Raw genomic sequence first — 27,758 nt, forward strand, 5'->3', positions numbered from 1 at the left:
GATGACTATTCACTTAAACTTTTCACGGAATTAATGAAATTTAAAAATAAACTGACGAGCAGAAAATCTTGAAATTGAAAAGGAGGATGTGCCACAATCACTGGCAGCTAAGGCTGCGTTCTAAAACCTGACAAAGAACGCATGAAATGAAGGATGCTTCTGTAACTCAGACAATGCTCCAAAGCTATAAAATACAGGCTCCAGCCCTTATGGCTTATGCCACAGGCAACTCCAGTGTCTTGCTAAGACTTGTGGCCTGGTCCTGAGCTCAGCTGGAGTCCCAGCACTGCAGCATGATCCTAGTCGCAAGATTCTTAATCCTCCTGGAACTACTGTTTAAAACCAGCACAGACAAAATGCAATTGCTATTTAGATTGCGGCTGGTCTGCTAATGACTATCGATGCATTAATGAAGTATACACTATCCTCATGAGAGGATTCTGTCACGCAGTCCTGAAGTACCTACCACACCATGTAACAGTGTTGATTTGATGCTGAATGAAAAAGCAAAGGGTCACCTAGCCATCCAGAAGTCTCTTGACAGCAATCTGAAGCACGTAACTCCACTAACATGGCCTTCACCAGGTATTCTAGTAAGGATATGTCTGATCTTACATGAAGACATGGGACTATGCATGCTAGAATTGGTACCACACTGATTGTTCTTATTTATGATAAATGGAAGAACAGAAAGACAAAGCATGGAAGGAATGAAGTATTTACTATGAGAAGACATCTCCCAAAAATTAAGATTCCATGGAAACACTGGGGTGTACTGTATTAACACAGTATTTGTTAAAAATCTGATCCAAAATCCACTCTGACAAAAACTACCAAAAAATCTGCAGTCCTTGAACTGTATCATATTATTTCGTCTTATGCTATTGGCCTTGCAACATCTCCAAAGTATCTGAAATAGATGCCACCCATCAAAGTGCTAGTTATGGCACTGAAAAACAGTCCCAAAGCAACTCTCTCTATTTAAGGCCCTAATAAAAAAAAGCAATATATTTGGGGTAGGCTCACAAAGGCCAATATTCCTCATGTAGTCCAGTGTTAGCCTTTGCGTGTCCTCAGAGAAATCTTACAGCCATAAAGACATACTAAGCATATTCCTTCCTATGTTTTGGTTTGTTTGTTTGTTTGTTTCTTGGTTTAAAAAAAAACAAACAACCTATCACCTAGCAACTGTGACTAAACTTGCCTTTCTTTCTGCTGATATGTAGTTCACGACCACAAAACCAAATGAGTTTGCAATCTGAAATGAGAGATATAAGGTGGACAATGCAAAGTTAGCAGGCAGAAAGATGTAACCTGGACATTTGAAAATAGCATGTTGCTGAAGTCACCTAGAAGTCTGTGGGGCAAAAAAACAAGTCTGGAAGTTTTCAGGCTTGGCCCCTCCAACAGCCCCATTCCTGCACAGAACAGTCCATTCTGTCAAACAGACGACTTGTACTGTGGAAACTTACTTTGATGAGTGCAACGAGGAAAAAAAAAAAGACTAAGAATTCCTGCTGTTAATCATGTCTTGCACAGGGACAACCCACACATTGTAAAGTATAAGCAGTATATATCAATTATGTGAAAAACCCAATGAAAAGACTGCATGCAAAAAGCTACATGAAGTGAACAGGAAGCAGGGAACAAATACATTCCTTCAAACAAAGCTCATATTTGGGATAACAAAAGCAAGATCTCACTTCACTTAACAGTGCTGAGTCACAGTGATATTACACAAGCCGCTTGTCCTTTGTATGAATCAGTGAGAACCCCCTGACAGCTCAGCTCACCTACAGATCAGTTCCTTTTCTTCAGGTGCAGGCTATAAGACTTATCAGATCACCTACAGAGCCCTAAGGAGGGGTCACCACCAAACATATAACTGCTACCAGGCCTGGCAGTCAAGGCACAAATGCCACAGAACTGTGTGGTAAGGAATATTTCACATTTACATATAAAGATACCCTCCAAAACTCCCCCCAAATCATGTTGAAAAGTAGAGGGTTGCAAATAATTTGCATAGAGCAAAGCAGCTGTCTGTCAAAGGAAGATCTTCTCAACACCTTCCCTGCTGTAAATGCTCTGCAGACTAAGGGAAAACATGAGAACAGAGCCTAGAAAATCAAAGCATTTAGGCACCTCACTGCCAAAGCAGCTCTGAGAATCTGGCTGTTGGTCATCCTCAAGCAGACTGCTGAATAAGATGTCTCAGAAGAGATCTGCCCAACACTGCTGAGCCTTTGGACGTGATTTCTGGCTCTGAAGATCTAAAATGATTTGGCTCAAAACACAGCCACAGTAACAGTGCAAAAAAGGAAACACATGGAAACAGCTAAAAGTAACTGAGTGAGGATGCCTCGCTTACAGAAGTGTATGGACTATGTCCATTATTGCTTGCTGACAGACAGACCCATAGCTCTGAACAAGCTGAGAAGCTGCATTCTCACTTTGCTGACTTATCAAATGGCACCACGTCTGCTGTTCCACAACACTGAAACCAAATACACTGAGGCACTACTGAGACCAAACCAGAGAAGTGCAAAATCTAAACGAGCTATCCTGCAGTGGGCTAAATCTGTAATTAAGTAAGAGTTGCTCTAGTGATGTGCTGTCACAGAGCTCTACTGGCATCAAACAGGAATCAGCCCCACTAAAAGCATGCAAATAACATGGGGAGAGTCCCTGGTCTGAGCACTAAATAAATTAGCTTTACATTTCTTAAATACCAGTGAGGGTGAAGGGGGGAAAAGAGCAGCACACATGCATGTTTAATAGCAGTGTTTTTCCCCTATGACCAGTCTTGTCTTTCAGGACATACTGACCTTGGTAGAAATTCTGTTATCATCTAATTGCACTGTACCACCATCACACAATCTGGAAGATGGGATTCTCAGCAAGGGGCAACCTGCAAATTCACTACACTACAAATAACTCTCCAGAATATGTGGACGTAAGTAAAAATAGTAGGATTAGATGCGTGTACTTCATAGGGAAAAAAAAAAACAACATCAAGACACTAAAAATAATACCCAAGAGACTAGAAGTAATAAACTCAAGGGCAAAGGTGAAAAAAAATCCATGCATAGTGAAGAGAAATGTCTTTCAAGCAATCATGGCAAGAGGAACATTTATTTTGAATTCAGTGAGAAACAAAGATCACAGCCCACAGTCTGAGAACTTCTGTGGCCTCACAAGGGACAAGGAAATGCTAGTCATCTACGGAGAAGGCTTTTGGTCCTGGCTCATTTGAATACTGCTACCACTGCAAAGGTACAGTCTATGTGAGATCAAGTGAGAACAGAATTATTAAAAGGAAATGAGAAGGTTAATACAACATCTGCTACATTTTTAATTGGTTATGAGAACAGAGGGATCAAAATCCCTCAAAATTAAAACAAAAAGATTTTAAAAAAATGAATACTACTTCTAGTCATTGGGAAATTATCATGTATATAGATTTAAAGGTGCTGCACAGCACAACGTTCAGTGACAATGATTCTCCTTGTCCTGTCTTCATTGACATACTACTGTACAGCTGCATAATGAACAACACCTACCACTAGGCCTGATTTTCCATCAGACACTTGACTGTATAGACGGAATCACTGCGTCAGGTGCTATGCACCTACATAGCCCACAAAAAGTAACTTAGGTGATTAAAAATCTGCATTGTAAAGTACAGTGAGATAGGAGAAACTGGGAATTAATGGACTAGGTTAACATGAATGGGTTCCACCAGGAAAGGCAGTACTGTTCTCTCATGATCTTAATTACGTTTATGAGTCATTGTTGCAATGAACAATCCACTAGCGTACAAGGATTATTGTTGAACTCAGATACTTGGCATACTTACGAGACTGAGGTCCCCTGCAAAATCTAATCAAACATAAGCTGTCAAGAATGAACATCAAGGAAACTGCTTTGCAGGCAGTACCCATTAATCTAAGTTTAGAATGACCACTGACTGGAAAAAATGACTTGCAATGCAAGTAGTACACAGAAAATGAGTAAGATACTTAAAATACCTTAAAAGATAAAAGACTACTTAAAAAAGCATTGCTACTGACTAACAGATAACCCAGACTTGGGCAAATATAAACTCATCCCATGCTTTCTACAAGTCAGTCACAGTTGAGCACAGCTCAGAGCCCAAGGTAGTAAACCCTGATGAGAAGCAGCAAAGGCATTGTAGATATAATAAAGACACACTGCACAGAAGCATTGACCAAAGTGGCTATCTTTTTGTTGTTTGTTTGTTCTAAAGTACCTGGACTAAGACCAGGGAAAATGGTGCCAGGTTCAGCACAACTGGCCCAGTGCAGAAGGGAAGAATGATGACAAAAGCAACAAGTTGCTGTAACACTGATACACACTACATGAGCGGAGAGGTACAGACTTGCTCAGCAGAATTCACGATGCAAGTCAAGTACTTAAAGATGCATTATCACTTATACACAAAATTAATTTTACAGAGTAGGGGAAAAATTACTTTAAAAAAAGGTATTTTGCAGTCTTGGCAACAAGTACTCACGTTCAGCAATTTGCTGCACAGGAAAACCCAGATAAAAGCTGAATTCCACCACGGACAAGTTTCTTAACTGCTCACTGACTTCGGACCCATTTAGAAAACCATATCTATCTCGGATGGCAAAAATGATGCTCACGGGGCCCTGACGAAATGCAGCCCCAGGCCTACTCAGAGTTATATTCAGTATCTGAAAAGACAAGATTGGAACACTGTCAGCAAAATCAAATCACTGGCATATCTATTTGTTCCTTGACAGATATTTTTTTTCCTAATGTGAGGGGAGAGTATTTTATATCAAAGCAGAGGAACATCGATTCCAGATCGATTCGGCATACTGAGTCTCGAAGAGGCCAAGTTACTCATGCTTCCTCTTTCTAAGGATTATCCTTTCAGGTCATTCATAATCCACAATGATCTGAAAGCTATCATTCAGAAAATGATGGAAAAAATGCCAATATCAAACTCTATGGAACAGACAGGAAAATACCATGACAAAGACACGGTATGAAAATAGCTCTTGGTCAAAACCTACTGCACCATGCATACCCAGACCCTACAACTGTGAGAAGTCTCACTCTGCCACCTAAGTACAGAGCAACTGTGTATATACAGACAAACCTCTTCCAAGCAGTAATATACTATTTAAAAAGAAAGTTTGCTAAGTCAATACGCCAAGAAATTGTTTTGCATGTTCTGTCTTCATTCTATCCGTATTCTATCTATATTGCTTCACTCAGTTGTACAGTTTTGAGTACGTATCTATGCACTTTACTATATGTACTACGTAGTACTTCATGTACTCTAAATTTTGTATCATATTTGCCACTGTGACCATTTTATGGTAGCACCGACAGGCATTTATGGTGCCCATTAAATAGCACTTTTTTTTTTTTTTTTAATACTAATTTTAGTATTACAACAAAGCTAGAAAAAAATAAGAATTCAGAGAGAAGAGGGCGTTAGTCTCGTAAGTTGAATTATTGACTTGCCAGGGAGTTATAAGCTCTGCCATGATTCAGTACCCAACACATACTCAATACATTTCACATATGAAGTTCCAGTAGCATCTGTCACAGACAGCGGCATCATGTACACTGTAAGTATTTATAGAACTCAGAAGCAACTAGCATGTTTGCTCATATAATGACAGTGTGTGTTTCGGTATTTCCTAATAGGATCCTCTGAGTGGCAACAAGACCTGAAAGGTGTCTTCCAACAAAAACATACTGCCTGCACCCTATCCTGTAATAATAAAATCCAATGAGAATGTGTTTGAACAGGGTTGGGGCAGCCTTTATGTGGAAGTATAAGCCTGTTTAAATTCCTATTATATTCACTAATGCTTCTTGATATGAATCACCATCTTCTTGGATCTTCTTTTCAGTAAGCTTGAAACGAGACTAGTAAGTGGACCCAAATTATTTTGCAGGAAAAAAAAAAAAGACTTTATTACAAAGCCTCACTGTTCTACATGATCTAGATAGCAAGGCATCTGGGGATGCCTAACTCATTTTACCAGCTGTGTTAAACAAGACAACTGGAAGTGAGGAGAAAAAGGCAAAGATAAGAAACATTTTTCTTCTTACCTGCACAGTGAAGTTGTAGAACTCTTGGTGTTGCTTGCTCACCTCCATAAATGCCATCGTCAGCCCCTTTTCAATGCGCTGGCTGAAGTCGCAGAACCCAATATCCACATTTCGAGGCACAAACTGAAGCACTGAAGGCAAAGGGTACACGTTATTCCTACAGACAAGCACTTCCATGAAAGAGAACTACATGAGCGTGAGAGTCCTCATGCCATAGGGCTAGCACTTTTTCATGGAATTCAGGACATATTCAATGAAAACCTGGGCAGAAACACAGTAGAAATACATTTTGCACTGGTGCAGTAAATTCTCTACTTTCTAGTATCTGGTGCAGCAGCAATTAAATTACTGAACAATACTACTGACAAAATACCCACTGTTTCCTGCTGTATACTGATAGACCTTTGCTGCATAAAAGCTTGCTAAAGGACTGGAGCACTGAACCAACCACGCTGAAATCCTTAATTACCCCAGCAGTTCAATGAAAATCTCAAGGAAAATAGTAAAAAATTTCTTTGTAGACTCAAATTTAATATTTAGCTTATCTAAAAGACCACACACTGGATCCATTCGTACACATCAGTATCAGTCTAACACTTTCAAAATACCCAATTAGCAGCCAATCTTTTAGATCTATATAGATATACCTTAACATCTTTCACAGGAAAGAAAGAATGAGCACAGCGGAGAAAGAGTGAGCAGGCATACAGACCTCTAGCTATACACACAGCTATCTGCACATTTCCTGACATATTCTTACCCAAAGAAATGCTATCAACAGGTCACAGATCCTAATAGTAATATTATACAAAGATCAAGACGAGAAAATGCAACTATCATCTGTTTAACCATGCTAAGCAGTGGAAAAAGATGTCACACACACAGAGAGCTGATGTCTCACAATTCAGATATTAACACAGAAGAAACAGCACATGAAACATACCTGAATAAAAGCAGCTATGTTTGACATCCATGTACTCTATTGCCCATATACTTAATTCCTGTTACTGTCTATTACTCAATCATACTCCATTACGTGGTTAATATGTTACTCTAGACTATTAGCAGTCATGGACTACTGCCATACAGCAGCCATGGAAAGCTGAATGCTATATGAGTTATCCTTTTGCTCACTGATTCTCCTACACTGAAAATTCTAAAAAGTGTAATTTAAGGTAAACATAACTCAAAACGTGAGTCAAGCATTACAAAGTAGCTACACTGTGATTTTACAAGTGTTTCCCATGAGCTTTGCTTGTCTCATCTTTGTAAAATGCTACAAGAGAAGTGGAGATCAGGCTATTGACAGGCAAGGGGCCACTGAAAATAGACTCGCTTTGCAGCATGAGAATACTCTTAACGCTTAAAGCAATACAAAGAATGCAAACTTTTTTCACTTGTTTCAGCAGTGAACCATCAACCAAAACATGAAGCAAGGAAAAGAGCATACATATTTTGCAATTCACGAAGAAAACTTTCCTGAAAAAACAAACAAACATGAAATGACAGGGTTAATCGTCCACAAATTATTTACAGCAAGTACTTCGTTAACAGCCACGAGTGAATGCTCACAGCAGTGGAACACAGGGTTTTTATTTGATCTCACATACTTATCACAAAACTCTCTGCAAGTGTAGAAGTGTGAATCAGTATGAAGCTACATCTCCTTGTCTTTGTATCAGGAAGAACTCACCTGTCTGAACTTGGAATCTGTTATCGGGCATGGCGAAAGAAGGATGCAGCGAGAGGATCAGGGGGGTCTCACCACGAAGAAGACTGCTGTTCACAAGCACATTTATGACAGCTATTGCCGTGTAAACAAAAGGACCTGATGTCACCAAGAAAGCATATTTCGGGGAAATTTTATAAACCTACAAAAAAAAAAAAGAAAAAAAAGAAAAAATCTTCAACATGAAATTTGGCAACAACACTTTAGATCTATAGAGTCCTGGGCATTTCAAAGCTTAGACCCCAACATGTAAGAAAATGAAATTTTCATTTTACAGAGATAGAAACACACACACTGACAGCACTGTGCCTTGCAGCCTCTGCTCCAGTGCATCAGAAAGGCACTTCCCCTGTGCTAACAGCACCCACTGGAAACTCTCCAATGCAACACACCTACCTCTGCACTTCTCCATTTATCACGTCACAGCATAGTGGCACTCCACCTCGTCTGCATTCCCCAGCAGCATGTAAGAGTTGCCATACAAATTGCTACCTACTTACTGAACCATTTGCAGAGCTTCTGCACTTCAGGCCTGTGCTACAGAGCAGACGCATCCTGTAACATTCACATGTGATGTGTGAGAAACAAAATACACATAAACTGTGTTTTATGGATATAATTCTCACACACAAGTATTCTGGAGAATGCTTCTCCCCATTTGCTTTCTTCAACGTAGCTACCTCAATTATAATTTTCCTCCTCCACTTCATCTCCTGACACTGAGACTTCTCAAAAACCCCGAGGAGCTTTAGTCATCATGTAAAAGAAATGAAATTGAAAGTTAAATATGAACCTAGGCAAATGTTTCCAGGCAGAGGCTTTTATACGTTATTATTCTGTCACCTAAGTAAAAACAAGCTGAAGGCTTTTATTTATTTAAACACACTGCGATGCCTTCTCTCCCTAAGAGAAACTATCTCAATATCAAGGACTCTGATTTCCCCAGCATTATTTTTTTCCTATTTCTTTTATTTCGTGGTTTGTTTAATTTGCCCGAGGCAGTCACGCTACAGTATTTTGAGATATCCAACACGATGGATTCACAAATAAATAATCTAAACCAGAGATGCAAATGTTCTGATAAATGTGCACCTCTTAAATGAATAGATGCTGGCATCTTGCAGGCTTTGCGCTAGTGAAGGGATTTTTCAGATACGCTCAACTTCAAGATGAGCCTCATGGAAAAGCACAGTGCTACTTAAAGTGTCATCCACACGTTCCTTACTGGTATTTCTGCAATAGTGCACCATAATGATAATTGGTGTTTAGATGAGACAGTAAGCAGCCCTTTCCTGTCCATATATTTCAAACACCATGTATTTCAAAGAGATCTTCACCAAAAGAAACTACCTAAATAGCAGAAGAAAAAACAACAACAAAAAACTGTCTTGCTCATTATTTCTTCCTTCTTCTTAGGCCACAAATATATGCAGCATCCTGCTTTTATACATGGATTTAGACCCAGAGAATTCAAATTTGTTTGATATGAGTAATATGCACAGCTCTTTTGAGCTCTTCTTATCTGAAATTTTATCCTTTTATCTCAGGATGAAATGATCTCTGCAGCTTCAGTTTGTCAAATGGAAAACAGCAGTTATAATGGGTAAGACATTGAAAAGAAAAGTTACCATTACTTGCACAAAAGACTGATTAAAAGCAAGAAAAAGAAGAGATAGAATTAAAAATCTTACAGACAATTTGCTGGTGATTTCTGAAGCCATATACACCGAAGAAGAGAGGCCTAGTACAGCATCTCTACAATACTCTTGTCATGGACTATAGTTAGGTATTTCAGACAAGGACGCAAGCCTCTGATAACCAGCTCAGCTGCCTGCACCTCTGACCTGTTCCAGTGCACCACAGATGCAATGTAAGCAGCCTACCCCAGAGACTCCTCTGAAATTTTGCATCGACTTCTTCATTTTAACAGCTAACACTCATGCCTCCCTTTTGTGCTCCTTTTTGGGTGAAAGTAATGCCACAAGAATGGAAACTTATTATTTTATTTTTTTTAAGTGTAATCTTAAGGTAGGTAGATTAGAAGCACTGTAGGTGAAAGCAATAGCTATTTCTGTTTGGGATATTGCAGCTTTGTCTTAAGTTACATCTCAACAACTGAATTCAGACACCAGAAGTAATACAGCCACGTTAGCATGATGCTATTTACAAGGTAATTCACATAAAAGTTTGGAAAGTTATCTAGGATGCATAAGCACAGCTCAACTCTTGCTTCACAAGTAAGAACAGCTCCTCTTGGTGCAGCTAAATGGTTCCCAAACCCAGCCAACCATCCAACCCTCTCTTGGAGGTTTCACTTCTACTGCCAGAACAGTGAGGTGCTACCAAACTAGCTAGCTGAAGCACCAGTTTTAGAGCACTACCTATTCAAGTACAATTTCTTACATTAAACAAGCGCAGATTTCTTACCTTAATGCCTTGAGCCATGAATCTGGAGAAGCACTCAAAACTCAACATGCACAACAGAGCCACCAGCAAAAGCAGAAAGCTTCAGTACAAGTCATTGCACCTTCTCAAGTGCAGCCATTCCCTCTCCTAAAACAGCTAATCCAACCCTGCTGTTTCCAGGATACAGCCTCTCTCATTCAAAGCTAATCTGACAAGAGAGAATGCATCTCGTATGGCACGTTTTTAAGTCCCAGTTTATTAGAGGCTAGAAAAGTATTTGGGGAAAACATCACTGCTTGCTTACTCCATCCCTTATGACTTTCCCTAGGCATTTGCTATAGATTATTGTCAGCTAAACTATTTGATTAGATGCACCTTTGGTACTATCTAATCCATGCCTACATACCACTGTATTATGCTGTGCAAACATCTGGCAGAAGGCATAAAAAAAGGATTTCCTCACCACCACCTTATTAAGCATTCTGTAATGAGTCTACAGGGAGCATTTAACTTCACAAAGATGGGCTACAAAGGCTCACAGGTCTTAAAAATGAAACAGATTCCGCCCCTACACACATTGGGATCCTAAGGCAACAATTCTTCCCCCATTTTCACACACCTAAATGATAACAGCCACAGTTTCAGCAGCAGTGAGTAGCAATGAATGTTACAGAAGCCAGTGCAAATCCACAAGGTGGCATCTTTGAAAAAAGTATTTAACTGCCAGACAGAGAACTTGTTTCCTTACTTTTAAGGCAGAGGTTTGCAGATTTTGGATCACAGAAACCTATAGGTTAAGGCCAGGTCCAAAACCCCAGATTAAATGCAGCAACAAAGTGACTGTGGCATACATTACACTGCATGATAAAAATCCCTAACAAAAGTGAGGCTGACAATAAGCTTTTTTCTGTTTGTATGAACTTAACGGCAGCAGGGTCCTTATAGCAAGTCACTGCCAACACTTTTTTTTTCCTCTTGCCCCAGTGCAACAAAGCTAAAGTCAACTGAAGATTGTCTAGCAAATCTTACCCAAGTGTCCTAAGATTTACACTAAAGGAAGTTGACAAAAAATTGCTCTTGTCCAAAGAATAGGCAAACAATAGAGCCTTATTCTTCTGCAGATGCAATACATTGAAACCAACTACAAAGAGATAATTTTAATATTTTCGGTTATTCTCACTTTGCTAAGAAGAAAATTGCAAAAAAAAAAGTCTTTTCATTAGACAGGATTCAAGCCTGCCCCACTTTTTTCCTACTTCATCAGTTCAGAATGTTAGAAATAATAAAGAACCAGAGCCCAAAGTTTTTTTCCCCAACTTTTTCAGTTGAAAAGTAATTCTCCTTCCAGTATTAAACTTGGATTATATTTAAAGTGAGCAGCAGTTATATCCATCGTTGCCATGGATTTTATTTTTAAAGCACACGTTACTACCAAGTTAAATTTAACAAGACTGTCTCCTGATTTACTGTGCATTACATCACAACAAGGGAACAACATCTGGGAGCTGTCATAAAAGCCATAGTAAAAAAAAGCAGCTTAAAGAAGTGCACTGCTTCACCGTAACTTCCAAACACACACTCAGTTCCTGGGTACTCTTGACTAACGAGAGTCATGTCTGCTTGATTAATTTAGTTCAGTAATATGAGACAGTTCTGTGTAAAATTTTGCATTACATCACCATTAAACATGCTGACATAGAAAGCTCCTTATTTATAGTAACCGTTTGGTTAGCATTTTACTGTTAGAGTTGAAAACATTATTTTCAGTGCAAAAATACTGATATCCAAGGCATCACAAAGAGAACTCATACGACAGCAGCATTCTAGCATAAAATAAGCATAAGTGACTCCATAGAGATGTTTTCTCCTTTCGATAAAATAGAATTTGCAAAGAATGAAGCTGGACTAACTGCATTATGTATAAAAGCAGTTGCCAGAAAGCAGCCTTAGAGCCAAAACACACTATTGAAAGCTCTGCAAGGCCATAGTGGGCATGAAATGAAAGACTAAAGGGTAAAAATATAAAGAAGAAATATATCAAATGTTTGTTCTACTCAGCCTTCAGGTACTTAGCAATACATTTTGTATTACTGGCATTACTATTGCAAGGCATATAAGGTCACTGAAAATCACTGTAGCTTCATCATCATGAGTTTTTGACTTCTACTTGCCTATGCCAGTTTGCACAAACTGAAGGTGTAAATTCATCATCCAGAATAAAAATATTTAATTTGCAAAAATCCTTAAAGCTTATGGGCAGGTATTGCTAAAAGGAACAAAACTAAATGTAATCTACAGGGGCAGCTCACTGCGGCTGAAGCTTGGCAGAAACTTGTCACACTTTATCTTGACTGAGAAGGAGACAGGCATGTTCTCAAACAACAGACAAGAGCTGTTTAATTACCGAGTGCAGTGGTTGTGGCAGGAGCTGTCAAAAGACCATTTACCCACAAAGATCAGCAAGTAGGTAAAAGCACTACCATCATGGGCTTCTGTGCACGGAGATATTCAACTTACATTCAACATTCAAGGTGGCACATGAGTTAACTTTATCGTAAAAGTGAAATCAGAGACTCAAAAAAAAGTAAGAAAAATAAGCAGGAACCACACATGAAATAAGGTACCACCTTGGTGCTGGGCTATCACAACCAAACGAACACAGAAATGACACACTGCAAAAGCACAGATGAACCTGCAACCTACCCCCACAATTCCACTGAAACATTCCATTTTATCCCCAATATTAAATTACCTGATTACACAACAAATGTAATCCCAAAACACCTCTACGATCATTTTCCTCTCAGCAGAGGGTTTGAGGAAGAAGTGGATGCATACAGTATTAAACTTCAACTCAGTGGACACTCACTCCAAGGTTAGGGAACAACACTGAAATATTATTGTTCAAAGACAATTCCTTGAAAATCAGTGGAGAGGATTATTTTTTTTTAAAGCACAAATTCTTTTACCCTATGAGTGGGGGAAGGAGAGGAGGGGAAGAAATCCAGTCACACCTACTTGAAGGCTTAAAAAAATAACATCTTATCATTGCACACCTGATTTTTTTTCATCCTGCCTTTCCTGCCAAATCCAGCATTTGGGATTCCACCACTTTCCATGTAAGTGCTGATGACCTCACAAGATAACATAGCACAAGGTGGTGAAGAATGGTTTGCTTTGTTTAAGGCACTATGCATGTAATCAGCTAGCAGGAGAAACAAAACTCTAACAGGTATTTTAGAAGTGTAAAAGTTTTTCAGCTCATTTTCACTTCACCAGTCAGAGCAGGTATGGAATAGTGGCAGGGCACTGCTTGATCAGCTATGACAAAAACAAGAAAGGTCTGCCCTAGAAAATAAATTACATTCTAAAAGTATAAAAATTAAATAAAAGTCATACATTACAAAAAAAATCTAACATTTAAGTTGGCATAAACCTTTCAGTGCTTTAGCATCATATACATTATTCTTAAATCACTGTTTTAGCCTGTGAACTAAAACCACTATTGCATTAGAGTGATCAAATAGCACTTGTACACGCTTCATACCACTTACCTCTAGCTCTACTGATCGCCTGAACTGAACTCTGAGCACTTCTCTGATGGATTCACTGACGTTTTGTAGAACAGCTCTTCGGGCCAGCACTGGAAATTAATGTCAGTCAGTAAATATACTTTAGCTTCATCTCTTAGGTTTTATTCAAAGCTGCATTTTTCAATTGTGTAATGCATGAAAAAGCAGACAGTGAGATCAGCTGAGTCAAATGGATAAGACAATAGCAAGGAAACAGTAAAAGTTGTGACTGTATCCTAAAAAGTGACTTAAGGAACTCCAGGTTTGTTTTCTCTCATTTTTGTCCATATCTATTGTCTTTAGTATTCTAACCAAGCAATCTTCTTAAGAGCCACTGAGGCATTCAAATGGGATCTGAAACTCACAGCACATTCGGCCTGATCCATGCACCACAATGAGCTTGCTGTCATAACACAGCTCAAGTTTTGTAGGCAACGCGTGGAATGCAGATGTGGTCAGAAAAAAGCCACAGAAAATATGCATCTACTTTTCACTTAAATAAAAGTAAACAAATGTGACACTGATTGCTGAAAGGGATATCCACCGAGTAAGAAACTGCTTCAAAAACCCCAAGCCCCTATGGATGTTACGTCTGCTTGAGACTGACTATGGTCAAGGAGACAACTGACAAGTGTCACGTTGCCAGTCTGCACTGACTTTTCATCAGTAACTTGCCTGCAAAATTAATCAAATTACAAGTGAAAATAAACCTTTGTCCTCACCAGCAGTCAGCTCACCTTCATATCTGGAGAATGAGATTATTCTCATTTTGCTTTCCATATTACAGCAAAGCTTAAGGACAAAACGTGTTGACTACCACAGAGCACGCAGCATTTCTACAGCTGCCCTGGGTTAGTTCTCTGGTAGTGCCTTGTTAAAAAAGCCAAGGAAGTGGGAAAACACCAAAAAAACAAAACCAGATGCTGAGACAATTGGTTCTGAAAAACACTAACGTCACTTTTTCTGGTTAAAACCACACCAAACCTAGTAAGTATGGGAGGAGGGAAAATATAAACATAAGCTAGGACAGTAAAATGATAAAAACCGGTAACAAAGCCCAAATATTTTTGAAGCCAAATTTCTTCTTTTGTATTAAAACATTACCTCTCATGTGGACTTTATGCAAACAACAGCATCAACTTTAAGGAGAAACTTAGAACATTTGGCAGAACATTAACAGAATAATGTTCACTTTCCACCAATCAAGGGATAAAGCAGCCTCAAATATATGTACTTGTATATATGTATAAAATACACTTGAAAAGGCAGTTTCATTCACTGTGTAATGTCTATGTAATTCACTAGTGTAGTGAATTCTGCTCTTTTCAAGAATAAATGATAGAGCTGTGGCTTTACAGCTGTCTAAATTTTACACTATATTTCTCTGAAATAGTCAAGTAACTAATTCAACCCTCGCAGCCTAACTAAGGGCTCACAGCACAGTGATTTCCGAAAACAGAACCGAACCGCGGGCGATCTCTCACCAGCAGTGACGAGGTAAGCATCGGGGATCGCAATGTCGCAGACGTAGGGCTGCCTGGTGGTGCTGGCGGCAGAGGTCAGGACCGTGGCTCTGGGCCGAGCGGTGGTGGTGGGCAGAGGAGGGGAGGAGGAGGTGGTGGGCAGAGGAGGAGAGGAGAAGGTACCGGGGCTGCTGCCCGCAGCAGGCGTGCCGTGGCTGCTCGGGGTGCTAGTGGCAGCGGTTGTGGGGACGGTGCTGGGAGTAGCCGATGTGTTGGTGCTGCCAGCTCCTGTTGGAACGTCGTACCCCGTGGCAGGGTGAGAAGTCGGAGAAAATGGTGTGGGAACAAGTGACGTGATCACAGATGGAGATTGTGTAGGAGAGGGAGCGACGCTGCTGGCATCGACACGCGGAGTCAGGCTGTCAGGGCCTGCAGTCACAAGTGCCGTGGGGTGGACGCTGCCCTCACTGTGGGATGTTAAAAGCAGTGTGGCATTAACTGTAGCACCAGTATCCTCATCAGAAGCCGGAGCAGTTGAGAGCACAGATGAAGACACGTTTAAGACAGGAGTTGTCGGAAAGGGAGTAAACAGAGAGATCAGACTCGTCTCGTCGAGCAGGACGCTGCTGGTCACAGGCTCGGTGTCAGAAGCGGGCAGCACCAGCGTGGGAACCACGGGCTGGAAGGAGGAGGGCGAAGGCTCTAACTGAGAGGTAGCTCCTGTAACAGCTGAGGTAATCGCAACTTCGGATCCCGCTACCGATACTGATGGTGCTTCCAGAAACACAGATGAGTCAGAATGCAAACCTGATGATGGCATTATTTCATGAACGTGTGCACCTGGAGTAGAGGATGCGTTTGAGTACAAGTATGATGCTTGTCCGAGAGAGAACAGAGAAACCTCGATGTCACTGGTAGAGCTGACAGCAGTAGCTAAGTCCCAGCTGGAAACATCCTCGTAAAGTACTGATGTCCCAGTCAACAAGGTCTGAGGTAAGAGTGTTGATAAATCACTCTGCACGACAGAGTAAGAGTATGGCATGGCTGATGACAAAAACGAGTAGCTAGGTTCAATCAGAAACGGTGTTGATAAAAGATTGGATGAAAAATCTGAAACTGTTAAAGATGGTTCTTCCCTTGTAGGTGTCTTGTCAAGCAAAAATCCTGATTCTGATGGCCTAAGTCCTGGCGAGTCCAGAAAAGTTGTGTGACTGACTGCAGCAGACGCTACCGGCTCACTCAGGGTGACTGCAGTTTCAGACAGCGCAGTGATGGCAGCGGGATGGTCTGCACCAGTGCTTGGTGGCGGTGACACAGTCTCCATAGCAGAGAAGGAAAACTGGGCAGCTGAGATGTCCAGTGACATCTCTCCAGGGAGATGATGGTAGGAAGGAGAACTCGTAGGTATTCTGTCGTCAACAGCAGCGCCCACAGTGCTTGATAAAAACACACTCGAATCAGGGATCTCTGCAAATCTTGAAGAAAATGAAACAACTGGCCTTGATGGAAAAGAAGTATCAAAAATCTCAGGTGTAGGCTCATCGAACTCATACCCATCAGCAATTACAGTTGTAAATGGAGTTCCTTGAACTTCAGAGGCTTGGACTGACATGGTTTCGATGTAATCACCTGAGCCCACATCGTGTTCTGGAGCAAAGCCTGCCTCTGGCAGAAGTGAAACCGAGTCACAGTTCAAACAAGGACTGTATGATCTCGTGAAAGGCACTGGGCTTATGAGCTCACTAATAAGCTCAGGTTGACTTGGTATTTCTGAACCAGCAGGCAAATTTGGTGCTGTACTGGAGAAGTGGTGTGTAAACAAGCTGGCATTAAGAACCGTGCCAGCATCAGCAGAAACGACAGCTGAGTGACCAGGGAAAGGTGCAAGTGGAAGACTGATTGCAAACAAACCAGGCTCAGCACTGGCTGCTGCAGGAGCAGGTGTGGCCCAGGGACTGCTTGGAGCAGGGTAGGTCCTTATACCGAGCACTTCTGTTGCCCGGCTACTCACATCAGTGTAATTGTCACCATTTGGGTCTATACTTTGTGCAGTAGCATCTGCTGCAACATGGCTATCTCTATCCAGCAGCTGGAGATGGACAGGTGGCTCTTGTGAAGTTGCCTCAGAAAGCAGAGATGTTAAACTTCTGTTTACATTCTCCCACACCTCACCCACCTCCTCTAAAGGAATGGGAGTGAAATAAACACCTGTATTTGGAAGGTGTAAGTCCCTGCTTGAACTTAGAATTTCACTATCTGGTACAAAAGGCTTCGATTCTGTGAGCATGTTACTGTGACTAGGGACAGCACTTAGCGGAGTCTTTTGCTGTGCTGTTTTCAAGATTTCATATGGTATAAAAAAGACAGATAATGAAGGTGTTAGCAACAGAGTTTCTAATGCTTCTCTTGGTGGCTCTACTGTATTAGAGTGATGATCTGGTAAAACGGCAGAAGACTTCAGTGGGGGAGTCCACTGTGCCTTTGGAAATGAGCTAATAAATTCATCGTCACTTAAGAATGCCTCATTGCTTGTTACGGAGACGTCTACCAATGGCATACTTCTCCATTCTGAAATCCTGATCGTTTCTTCTCGGTTAAATGAAGTCACATCAAGGGGAGTGGTAACTGATGATAAAACTGTTTGAAGGAAATTACTTTCTTGGGACTCCAAAGTACTTTTTGCTAAGGCCATTTGTGTCCTGCTGCCTGATATGCTTTGGTGCACCTTTGAGTCCATTGAGAAAAAGGAAAAATTTTGCTGCTCCACGAATATCTCATCTAAATAAGGAGGGAGAGAGACAAAAACAAACAAACAAAGCAAACACAAGATTAGCACAAGTATTGAAACTGGAATGAGCAAATCTCTGCTATGCAGAACTCAAGGATCAAGTCAGCACAAGAAATAAGTTCCCCTGTGAAACCCTATTCCCTGGAAATGACCAGGACCACACGGGCTCCTCTCACTCTGCACCTACTTGTCCCTTGACAGCAGCTCCCCAGTAAGCCCACAGAAGGATGGAAAGCAGCTCCCTCTTACCTACACAAGGCTATAGTGTGTATCAGCTCACAGGCTCCCAAAGTAAACAAACCAGAAAGGGTAACAGGGTACAACACACAGAAAGACTCTGTATCTTTAGGGACCTGGGTTAGGTCTTCTGCTTTCCATTAGCATCACTTCATTTCCTCCAGTGTTATTATTTCTTATTATTAGGCTCACTGGCAGATCTGTTCTATTTCTATAACCAGCTCCTGTCAATATCAGAAATGAGCGACAGGTGCTATTTATGGGATGAAGAGGTGGGTTCCTTTTATGTAAGGCAAGTGTCGACCTGATATCTACTGCAAGCATCTGCTGAGATGAAACATGTCCAGTAGTTAGGTTTACATTGCCTGCCATTCATTTCACTTCTCGCCTTTAAGCAGCCAGCAGCAAATTGCTTTGTTATGCAGCTGCCATCTTCATCTGCATCCTGCTGTAGGAGAACTTTATTTACAGGCCACCTGTAACAGATCTTTCACTGCTTATACTTGTAGGACTGAAGTAGTAATAGCTGAGTTCAAGCACCAAGGAGAAAAAGCTATGAATTCACCAGATACTTTAGGAAGATTCTTGCAAAAAGCATGTATCGATACTATTTGCACAACTTGACTGTAATTCCTCCCCATACAAAAGCATCCTTGTATTACTGAGATCTGCATACAGGCCTTTCCAACCATGGCTGTGTTTTGCAAAGGAAAGGCTTATTACTGCCTGAGTACTTTTGTGAAATGTCTAGATATGACTGATACCCTTCAGAGCTGAACGTTAAAGGAAATCACAGAAAACTTCCTGAGGACATTTTTCTAGGGTACGCACAAAGGCTTCATTCTTAGATTAGCTATCCCCAGCCCCGATCATCCCATTTCCCCAGCATTAGTATTCTCATACCGGAGCATCTATGCAGTGCTACTGGAACCTACTGACAATGTGCACTGAAAAGGCTGGTGGGGGTAGGAATCCCACCCAATTAATCCACCAGCGAACAGCTTAAAATAAAACCCAGCAGACGCTGTTGTAAGTGCCTGACAGCGATACGGCACACTGCTCGAGTGTAGCTACATTAGCAAGCTCGTAGAGGATGCCTTGAACTCTGTAACTCCTGGCAGATCTTTGCAGGAGTAGTTCACCTGTCTGTTACACGCTGCTGCCAATGTAACAGCGCTTTGCAAAAGTGATAAACTGCTGTCACCGTACCTTCCATCCTGGTCTATTTGCTAAATTCCCTGACAATTTTTCAAGCACTGACATACTGACCTGGTAAGTTTTGAAGCTGCTGATCTGGAAAGCACGATTATAAAAATCAATGCACAGAACTAATATCGCTAATCACTGCTAATCGAAGATGAGCCATGCGATAACATACTTTATTTTACAGATCCCATGCACAGCATTTTGCAGCATAAAAGACTCTCTCACGTAGCCCCGATCAATTTTTAACTCCTGAAACTCACTGGAGGCACTGTTAGATTTATGATCTTTGTGGTGTGATGATAAGATATGCTCCCTTACAATGCTCAAGGAGGAGGAAGAGGAGGAGAAAGGGCAAGAGGTCAACCACTGGAACACAAACAGTGCAGCCACCCTGTAACAATGGCTTTTTCAAGTAGTTACTGTGAGTGACAGAAATTGCAGCTCCCATCAAGCACAGGACTGAAGCATAGACCCTGAGCAGGTGTTCGTGATGCCAGTCCCGCTTGCTGACAAAGTTGTTCTGCGTTTTCTCCTCGTTAAAGCCTTCCCTAACCTCACTCCTTCCTTTGACTCGGGCTTCCAGCCTTTAGTTTTTCCTTTGTGACATTTTGAGTAAGCAGGGAGTTACTAAAGGAAAAGAATTACAAGACCATGAAACACACTGTCAGAATGAATCACTTCTCTCCCAGTATGCATGCAGTGCGTAAAGGCACACCACAAATCCTTTTAGCTGGCTCTGTAAAACACTGCCCATTTTTGTCACACTTCGGACACCCAGTGCTTGCTTAAATGAATTCCAAATTATGGACAAGTGCACTGATAAAGTTCTCATTGCTCATCGTGGCTTCATGCTGCAATTCCCAGCATCAATTCCACAAGAGTTGTGTCAGCTTCAATACAGTAAGAACAGTAAATGTGGAATCACCACACAGGACAGGTAATGTGGCTGGCAAAGATGTCCACTTTCTGATTAGTAAGTACACTTGGGATCGCATATCTGCACAAATCCTTGACCCAAAGCCAGAGGTGATGATACAGAAGTTGATTCTAAAGACAAAACAATTGCACTGCCTATACATGCCCATGGCTATGCATCCTTATTGTCCTTCACACACAGAGAACTCCTCTTATCTTTGTTCAGTTTGACAGTGGGATCATCATAAGGCAAAATCCTGTTGGAAGAGACCACACGTCACAAAGATGTTCTGTAGGGTTAGTTTCACTGCTATTACAATTCAACAGACATGCATAAGGCAAAGGCCATTTTGGTTTTAAGTTCATTCTGCCTTTACACTTAGATTTTTGTTGAAAATCTGTTAATATATGTTTCCTTCAAAGAATAATAGGTAGGAAAAAAAAAATCAGAATTATTTATTTAGTTAAGGAAAACAGTAAAACACTACTCCCAAAACACTCTAGGACTTAGAAAAGTCACAAGCAACAAGACCAGGTAAGAGCACTGATTACTTGAGATGAGCAGAGCGCCAGAAGCTCACTCATGCACACAAGATTTAGAAACAAAAACTCGCTGGCAAGTTTGCAAGCCAACGTCCCACATTATTCGCTTTGCCTGGCTTGTTAGAAGCGGGGAGTATTAATGACATGCCATTAATAATACAAATTATTGTTTTCTGCTGTCTCCAGAAGAAGAGCGTACTACTTGAATGCCGCTCGTCAGCGCCGCGCACGCCACTCCCGGCGAGCAGATGGGGCGCGCAGCAGATGTGCCAGGGAGCAGCCAGACAGCGCACAAAGAGCAGCAGCAAAACACGCTGAAGGAGGTGAAGGCGTGCTGCATGGCAATCACATCCTCTTCGCTGCAAAGCAGCTGATCCGGCTACGCCACGGGACAAAGAAGCAGACAGGCTGCACATGTTGTGGTGTGTTTTAATGCCGCGGCTGCACAAAGCTATTGATTAGCAGCAACGCCGACTTGTTTGCTTGCGCAGCTGTTGGTGTGGGGTGACAGATTCACCAGCCAGCAACTGCACTGCCACTGAGCGAGGCAACGGTGACAGGGTGACAGCCAGGCAAGCCACGCTCCACAAAGCTCTACAAACACTACGGCAAAGAGGAAGAAAGGAGAGCACTTGTGGAAGTGGCCACATGAGCCACAGATGGCACCAGGACAATGTCTCAGCTCAGACAAAGAAATTCAGGCACCGGGAGGAGTGGCAGCAAAAGCAACATGCTAAATGTGCCTGGGGTGGTGAACTCCGCAGCTTCTGCTGCCCACAAAAACAGGTGAAAGTTTAAACACAACACAAGCACTGAAACCTGTCACTGAACTCAATGAGCCCCAAAGCTGCATTACAGAAGCATGGCTGCTCACAGCAACATCAGCTAAGACTTGTGAATTTGCAAATGCCATAATACCAGCACAGAAATTCCCCATGACTGTAGCAAAGGACTGCTGCAGTCCGTAGACTGCTTTGGTGACAAGCTACACCGTGACCTGAGATTGCCAGAAAACCATATGCAGGTATCACCCAGGAACCAGGCCAGTCATTTTTCAAGGAAGCAATTAGAGAAACACAGTTTTTATTCACTCTGCAGTTACAGTTCTGGAGAGTAATATTGCTCTATACCCCATGTATTGGGTCTGGCTGGAATGTTAACTTTCCCAGCAGCAGCCCATACAGTGCCGTACGCTGTACTTGTAGCTGGAACAGCAGTGTTATCACACCAGTGTTGTGTCTGCTGCTGAGCAGCAGTGGCACAGTATTAGGCCTTTCTCTAACCCTCCTAGGGGGTGGGCAAAAGGTGAGGAGAGAAACATCACTAGGGCAGCTGGCCTAAACCAATCAAAGGGATATTCCATACCATGTGATGTCACACTCAGCAATAAAAGGGGGAAACAGGAAGAAGAGGGGAGGGGTGGGCTCTCGTTTGGAAGACGTCGGTCCTCCTCTCGAACACCGGCTGCGTGCGTTGAGGCCTTGCTTCAAGGACGTGGTCAATCATCACTCATTTGTGGGAAGTAGAGAGTAATTTCTTTCCTCTGCACTTCCATATAGCCTTCATTTATTTTGTTTGTTTGTTTTCCTCCCTTCTTTTTATTTTCCTTTTTTTTTCCCCTCCCTTTCCCCTTTCCCTTTTTATTTTCCCCTTAGTTAAATTGTTAGTTCATGGTAGTCTTTATTTAATTATTATAATTATTTCCCTTTAATTAAATTATCCTTATCTCAACCCGTGAGTTGTTCTTTGCTTTACTTCTCCCCCTCCTCATCTAAAGGAGGGGGAGTGAGAGAGCGGTTGTGGGGTTTAGCTGCCCAGTACGGTAAAACCACCACACCCCACAATAAAGTAAAAAAATGATGTTCTGCATTTGCATATAAATATATATAAATACATGTAAATATATATTTATGCATACACCCTTAATAAATACAGGATCCAAGATGTAATCCCAGCTCTGCCACTGATTTATCTTGCAACTTCAAGAAAGTCACATCACTTTTCTGCACTCTGCTAGTAGAGTGTGGTAGTTGTAACCATGCCACCGATTAGAAGCAGCTAGTGTCCAGTCTTACAAAACTATTAAATTATAGATGATAGATGCAGACATCAAAAAAATGAATACAGATAAGTCTTTACTTGTCATAAAATTAAGATTTGTGAATAGAGAAAATAGCTCCATTATGCTGAGAAATTATGTAATGGCTATATAAAGTCTGAAAATACTAGAAAGTGCCAGAAAACTAGTTCAAAATATAAATCACTTTCAGAAAATGATCTTCTGCATATAAACACAGTGATCTACATCATTATATTTTAGTGTCTTTACTTTTAAGGAGAAAAGCTGTTCTTTTACTGCTATCCATTGTTTAGGCAGAGGCACTGTAGGTAGAGCAGCAACCCAAGCTACAGATGTTCCAAGTACGATGAAGAAATTCCTATTAACTGACTAGATAACAGCGGTTTCCAAACTATTAAAATTTAAGCTATTAACTCACTAGTAATTTTCATCACATGAAATGGCTCCCTGACTATGGGGTAGAATAGCACATCATATTTCAAAGACAGTTTCAACAATTTTTTTTGCCATCCACCACTATTCATCTTTTTGTTTGAGAACCGGAAAATAAGAAATTGAAGTAACAGAATGTAGCGTGGGACGAGACCACCCAGGGGTAAAGAGAACGATAGGCACAAATAGATCTGTAAAAATCATAAACTATTCCTCATATGGCTTAACACTTAATAACTTTCTGACTTATTTAACAGCATTTATTTCAGCTTCAGTCAAAAAAAAAAAAAAAAGCCTTCTATGCATTAGGTCATTGCAAAAAATACCCACAGCTCTCTTGTGTAAGCCTGTGACTAATTTCTTAGGTGTCTGGCTTGTAGGAAAATACCAGTCAGAGTATTTGCAGCTGAAAAGCCATCTCATTTCTTCTCTGGGAGGCATTCAACAGGGATTGAACAATCACAATAATTACCCCAGCACACAACAGCCGGGGAGAGGACAGGGCTGGGAGTCCAGTTCCACGGTGGGGCTCGCAGCAGCTTTTGGAAGATGCTGCTCCTGGACCACGTGCTGCACGTGTGCAATGCTCCCTCCGGATAACACAACTCGAATGCACAAGGGACAAACAGCACGTGGAGGCCTAACAGCTATTAGGCAGAGATCTCAGAGATGTTCGTTTTCATACTGTGGAAGATCCAGAGCATCTCTCATTGTTTAACACGTGTGTTTGTGAGTTTTAAGTTGCTTTTACTACCTGAAAGACTTAAAAAGACAGAAAGTAAAGAAATAAAATATTTAAGTCACAGCAGTCTTGCACATTGCAATAAGGTGGAAGTAAAATTCCACAACAAATGGAAAAGGCTGCACTAAGAGAAAAATGATATGGCTACTAGGAAGCCCGCAAAGCGGGCACCTACTTATGTGCTCACTCACTTTTGCACACCAGGTTTCAATACACAGCCAAAAAAGAAGAGGAACATCTTGAAGTCGTTCTTTATCCACATGCAAACAGATGTGGCTCAGCTGCTACCCAGGTGCAGGTTTACAAGAAGTTCCCCCTCCTGCACAGCAAACGAACATAAGTTTCCACCTCTACACAAAGAGAAAAGATGGGCCATAGCACAAAGGGAAGTGCCATAGCACAAAGGGAAGTGGCAAAGACAAATGCTTGCTTGCCAGCAGAGTTTGGTGAAGACTTTGTAAAAGAAGAGGGTTAGTAGAACATGGTCTAACTGCATTTCATACCCCTCTGGGTCAAAAATCACATCAAGGCACTCCACGTCAGGTATTACGTTAAAAAACAGATCGCAGTACAAAATGAATGCATCGATGAACCTCTATCAGTCACTTTATCTTCCCTACCCAACATTAAGAGAAAATTCCTTTACCATGCTTTTGCTGATATCCATCACCCTAAAGAGCAATAGGCAGGCTGGGATCCCAATTTTCACTGAACAGCTTATCAGAAAATTTACAGTCTGTTCTGACCCAGGAATCTTCCAAACATATCCGCTGTTGAGGCAGAAGAGGACCCTTTAGTAGCTTACAGTAACTGGTAGATCAAAATAATAATAATTAAAAAAAAAAAAAAGTCTTAATCTAATACCGCTGTAACACATTGTTTTGCACAGAAGAACCTTGTGACTCAAGAGAAGCTTTTCGTAAAGCAAAAGACAGCAACACACCAGCAGATCATGCACTAGGGACAGGAGAGCGCACAAAGAGGGGCCAGAGCAAACACCCCCACCCCACCCCATACACACAACCACACAGCAAGAACCAGTCTGCTTGCCTTTGAAAAAACTCTGCCTGATAACAAGTGGGCTGGGAACAAAACCTGTTTACAGAACAGCTTTTTGCCACTACGAGATACGTGCAATCCCAAACATACAAGAAACCCTCATTCATGGAACCGCTTAAAGCTTCCAGAGCATCAAGATGCCTCCAGTTGAGGGTCACTCCTTCACACTGAGGGTGAGAAAGCAAATCTAGCCATGCCAATTCAAACATTTTGGGGGAAGAAAAAGAGGAGAGATGATGTCAAACACAGGAGCCTCCTGTGGCTACAATGCATTCCGACAGACCAGCACCCACAAGAGGGGAACGCAACAGCTTCGTGCAGAGCTCCGTGCTCTAACGTGGCCGGCTGGCTGTGCACGCACACAAAGCTGCAAATCAAATCACAGCTGAAAGTCGAGCTGGTGCTGGGAGCATTCACGCTTTTCTGGCATTCAGTTGTACGTGACATCATCATGTGGGAAGCCATATGTCAGGGATAAAGTACACACAAACTTGAATTGGCTTTGCAAATGTTAATTCTAAGAAAAACACTCGCCAGATTTGCTCACCATGGTCATTTTTTTATTTTATTTTTTTTATGTAAAAAAAAAAAAAAAGTAAAAGCTTTCTTCCTCTACTCTTCCCCCATTCCACTTATAATATACATATATATATATATACACATATATACATACATATATATATATAATTTTAATTCGCTGACTTTCTGCAAAGTAAGTTGATTTCTCATCTCTGAAGAGCCTGTGTCAGTTTTTATACAACAAACGACTACTGAAAAGCTTTCTGTTTAGGCTTTGACTACAGCACCCTTCAAAATGCAAATACTGGAAGCTTTTGAAAAGACCAATTAAATTTATATTAGCCTCTCTTTTTGCAGATGACACTTCTCACTGAGCATTTCTTTGCACCTAATGCATATAAATGCTTTTAGGAAAAGCTGTCCTTAAAGTAATTTTTATTTCTTCAGTTGTGTGACCACTATAAAAATCCCTGAAAGAAATAAAATAACGGAAAGCCTGAAGTCAAGCACAACTTTTTAATTAAAACAGAGCCTATGTGGTATCCTAGTAACCCAGTTATCCACAGGGACTCTCTTCATTGACATATATTCTTAACTGGGCCGTGCTGACAAAGGAAACGTATACCCTTGACTGCGCTTTAAGTTGTTCAGGTCAGTGGGGTCGTTGCTTGTGCACCGTGTTGCTGCTCCAGATTTATATTAGTTGACAACCCAGCCTGCAATACCTAAAATCACTTCCTTTCACAGGCTAATTCAGAAGAAGGATGGGATATGAAGCATGATGAAAAAGCTGAAAAGATAGGATTTTCAACCAACTTCACCCTGTATTGAATTCAAAACTACAAACATCATTGCTCCTGGCCCAGATCATGGCAATACATCTGTAGATGCTCCATTTTGCAATCAGTTGTATGTGCATAAGTAAATAATACTGGTAAGCTCTTCCACAGTCAGATATGAAGGCATTTAGTAGCTGTACTCAGCATTTAACAGCATGCAAATCAGGTTACACAAGAAAGAATCCTGTCAAGGCACTTCACAGAAAAAAGGAGATGATAAAAAGCTGGGAAAGAGCAAAACAGTCCCAGTTACCAAGAAGCCTTTGGGGCTGAAAATAAGTGCTCACTGTGAGCTGTAAACATGGAAAGAAAAGGGATGTGCAAATAGATGGAGCAGAAGTTTGAGAAGTAGTCACTTTAAGTACAGGTTTGAAATAAGTTTACTTAAGATTTTTCTCCATAGCCTGCAAGGGTTAATGGGCCTGAGACCACTTGGAAAATTAGAAGCCTCCCTCTCCTCCCACCCCCCCACCCCCCAAAAAAAAAAAAAGCCAAAAAACTCAACCCTATAAATACATAGCAAGTTTATGTGTTCATAGTATCAAAGGTCAAACATTTGCTGTAGTTCATACCCAAAGAACTTTTAAAAGTTACTTTCCTTGAAAAATCATTAGGGAAGAGGGAAAGGTAACAAGTACTATTTCAAATAGAAAAAAACAAACCACACACTTTTCTGCTCCTTCCTAACAGGCTGTTAGGTTTATGTATTGAGCGCTCAACACTTTAAAGCTATTGCAGCTATCTTTGTTGGAGATCCTGAAACCGCCCTAGATTTAGGAATAATTATATCAAATAAGGTGTTTACTTGTACAAATATCTCAACATTTAGCAACTGATTCTGGTCTTTTTCCCCTTAGTAACATCCTCACAACATGACAAACTTCTTTACTGAAAGGGTTGTTAGGCTTTGGAATGGGCTGCCCAGGGAAGTGGTTGAATCAGCATCTCCGGAGGTCTTTAAAAGACGTTTAGATGTAGATCTTAGTGATATGGTTTGGTGGAGGACTGGTTAGTGTTAGGTCAGAGGCTGGACTAGGTGATCTTGGAGGTCTCTTCCAACCTAGGTGATTCTGTGATGACAAGAAACCACAGGTGTTAACATCTTAGAGGA

At 41.2% G+C, this 27,758-nt stretch overlaps 1 protein-coding gene across 4 annotated transcripts in view; it reads right to left on the reverse strand.

Moving 5' to 3' along the window:
• The window catches only part of KIAA1549 (KIAA1549 ortholog), a 139,011-nt gene that overhangs the window by 57,259 nt on the left and 53,994 nt on the right, over positions 1 to 27,758 (reverse strand). For all 4 annotated transcript variants that reach the window (XM_068663599.1, XM_068663585.1, XM_068663592.1 and 1 more), the window contains exons 2-6: positions 15,309 to 18,065; positions 13,807 to 13,895; positions 7,811 to 7,988; positions 6,118 to 6,248; positions 4,535 to 4,718 (exon numbers count right to left, since the gene is read on the reverse strand). In XM_068663599.1, the coding sequence (XP_068519700.1) occupies positions 4,535 to 4,718; positions 6,118 to 6,248; positions 7,811 to 7,988; positions 13,807 to 13,895; positions 15,309 to 18,065 (3,339 nt within the window). The remainder of the gene's footprint in view (positions 1 to 4,534; positions 4,719 to 6,117; positions 6,249 to 7,810; positions 7,989 to 13,806; positions 13,896 to 15,308; positions 18,066 to 27,758) is intronic.

Source organism: Anas acuta, chromosome 1 (assembly GCF_963932015.1).
Source record: "Anas acuta chromosome 1, bAnaAcu1.1, whole genome shotgun sequence".
Classification (NCBI taxonomy): Eukaryota; Metazoa; Chordata; class Aves; order Anseriformes; family Anatidae; genus Anas; species Anas acuta.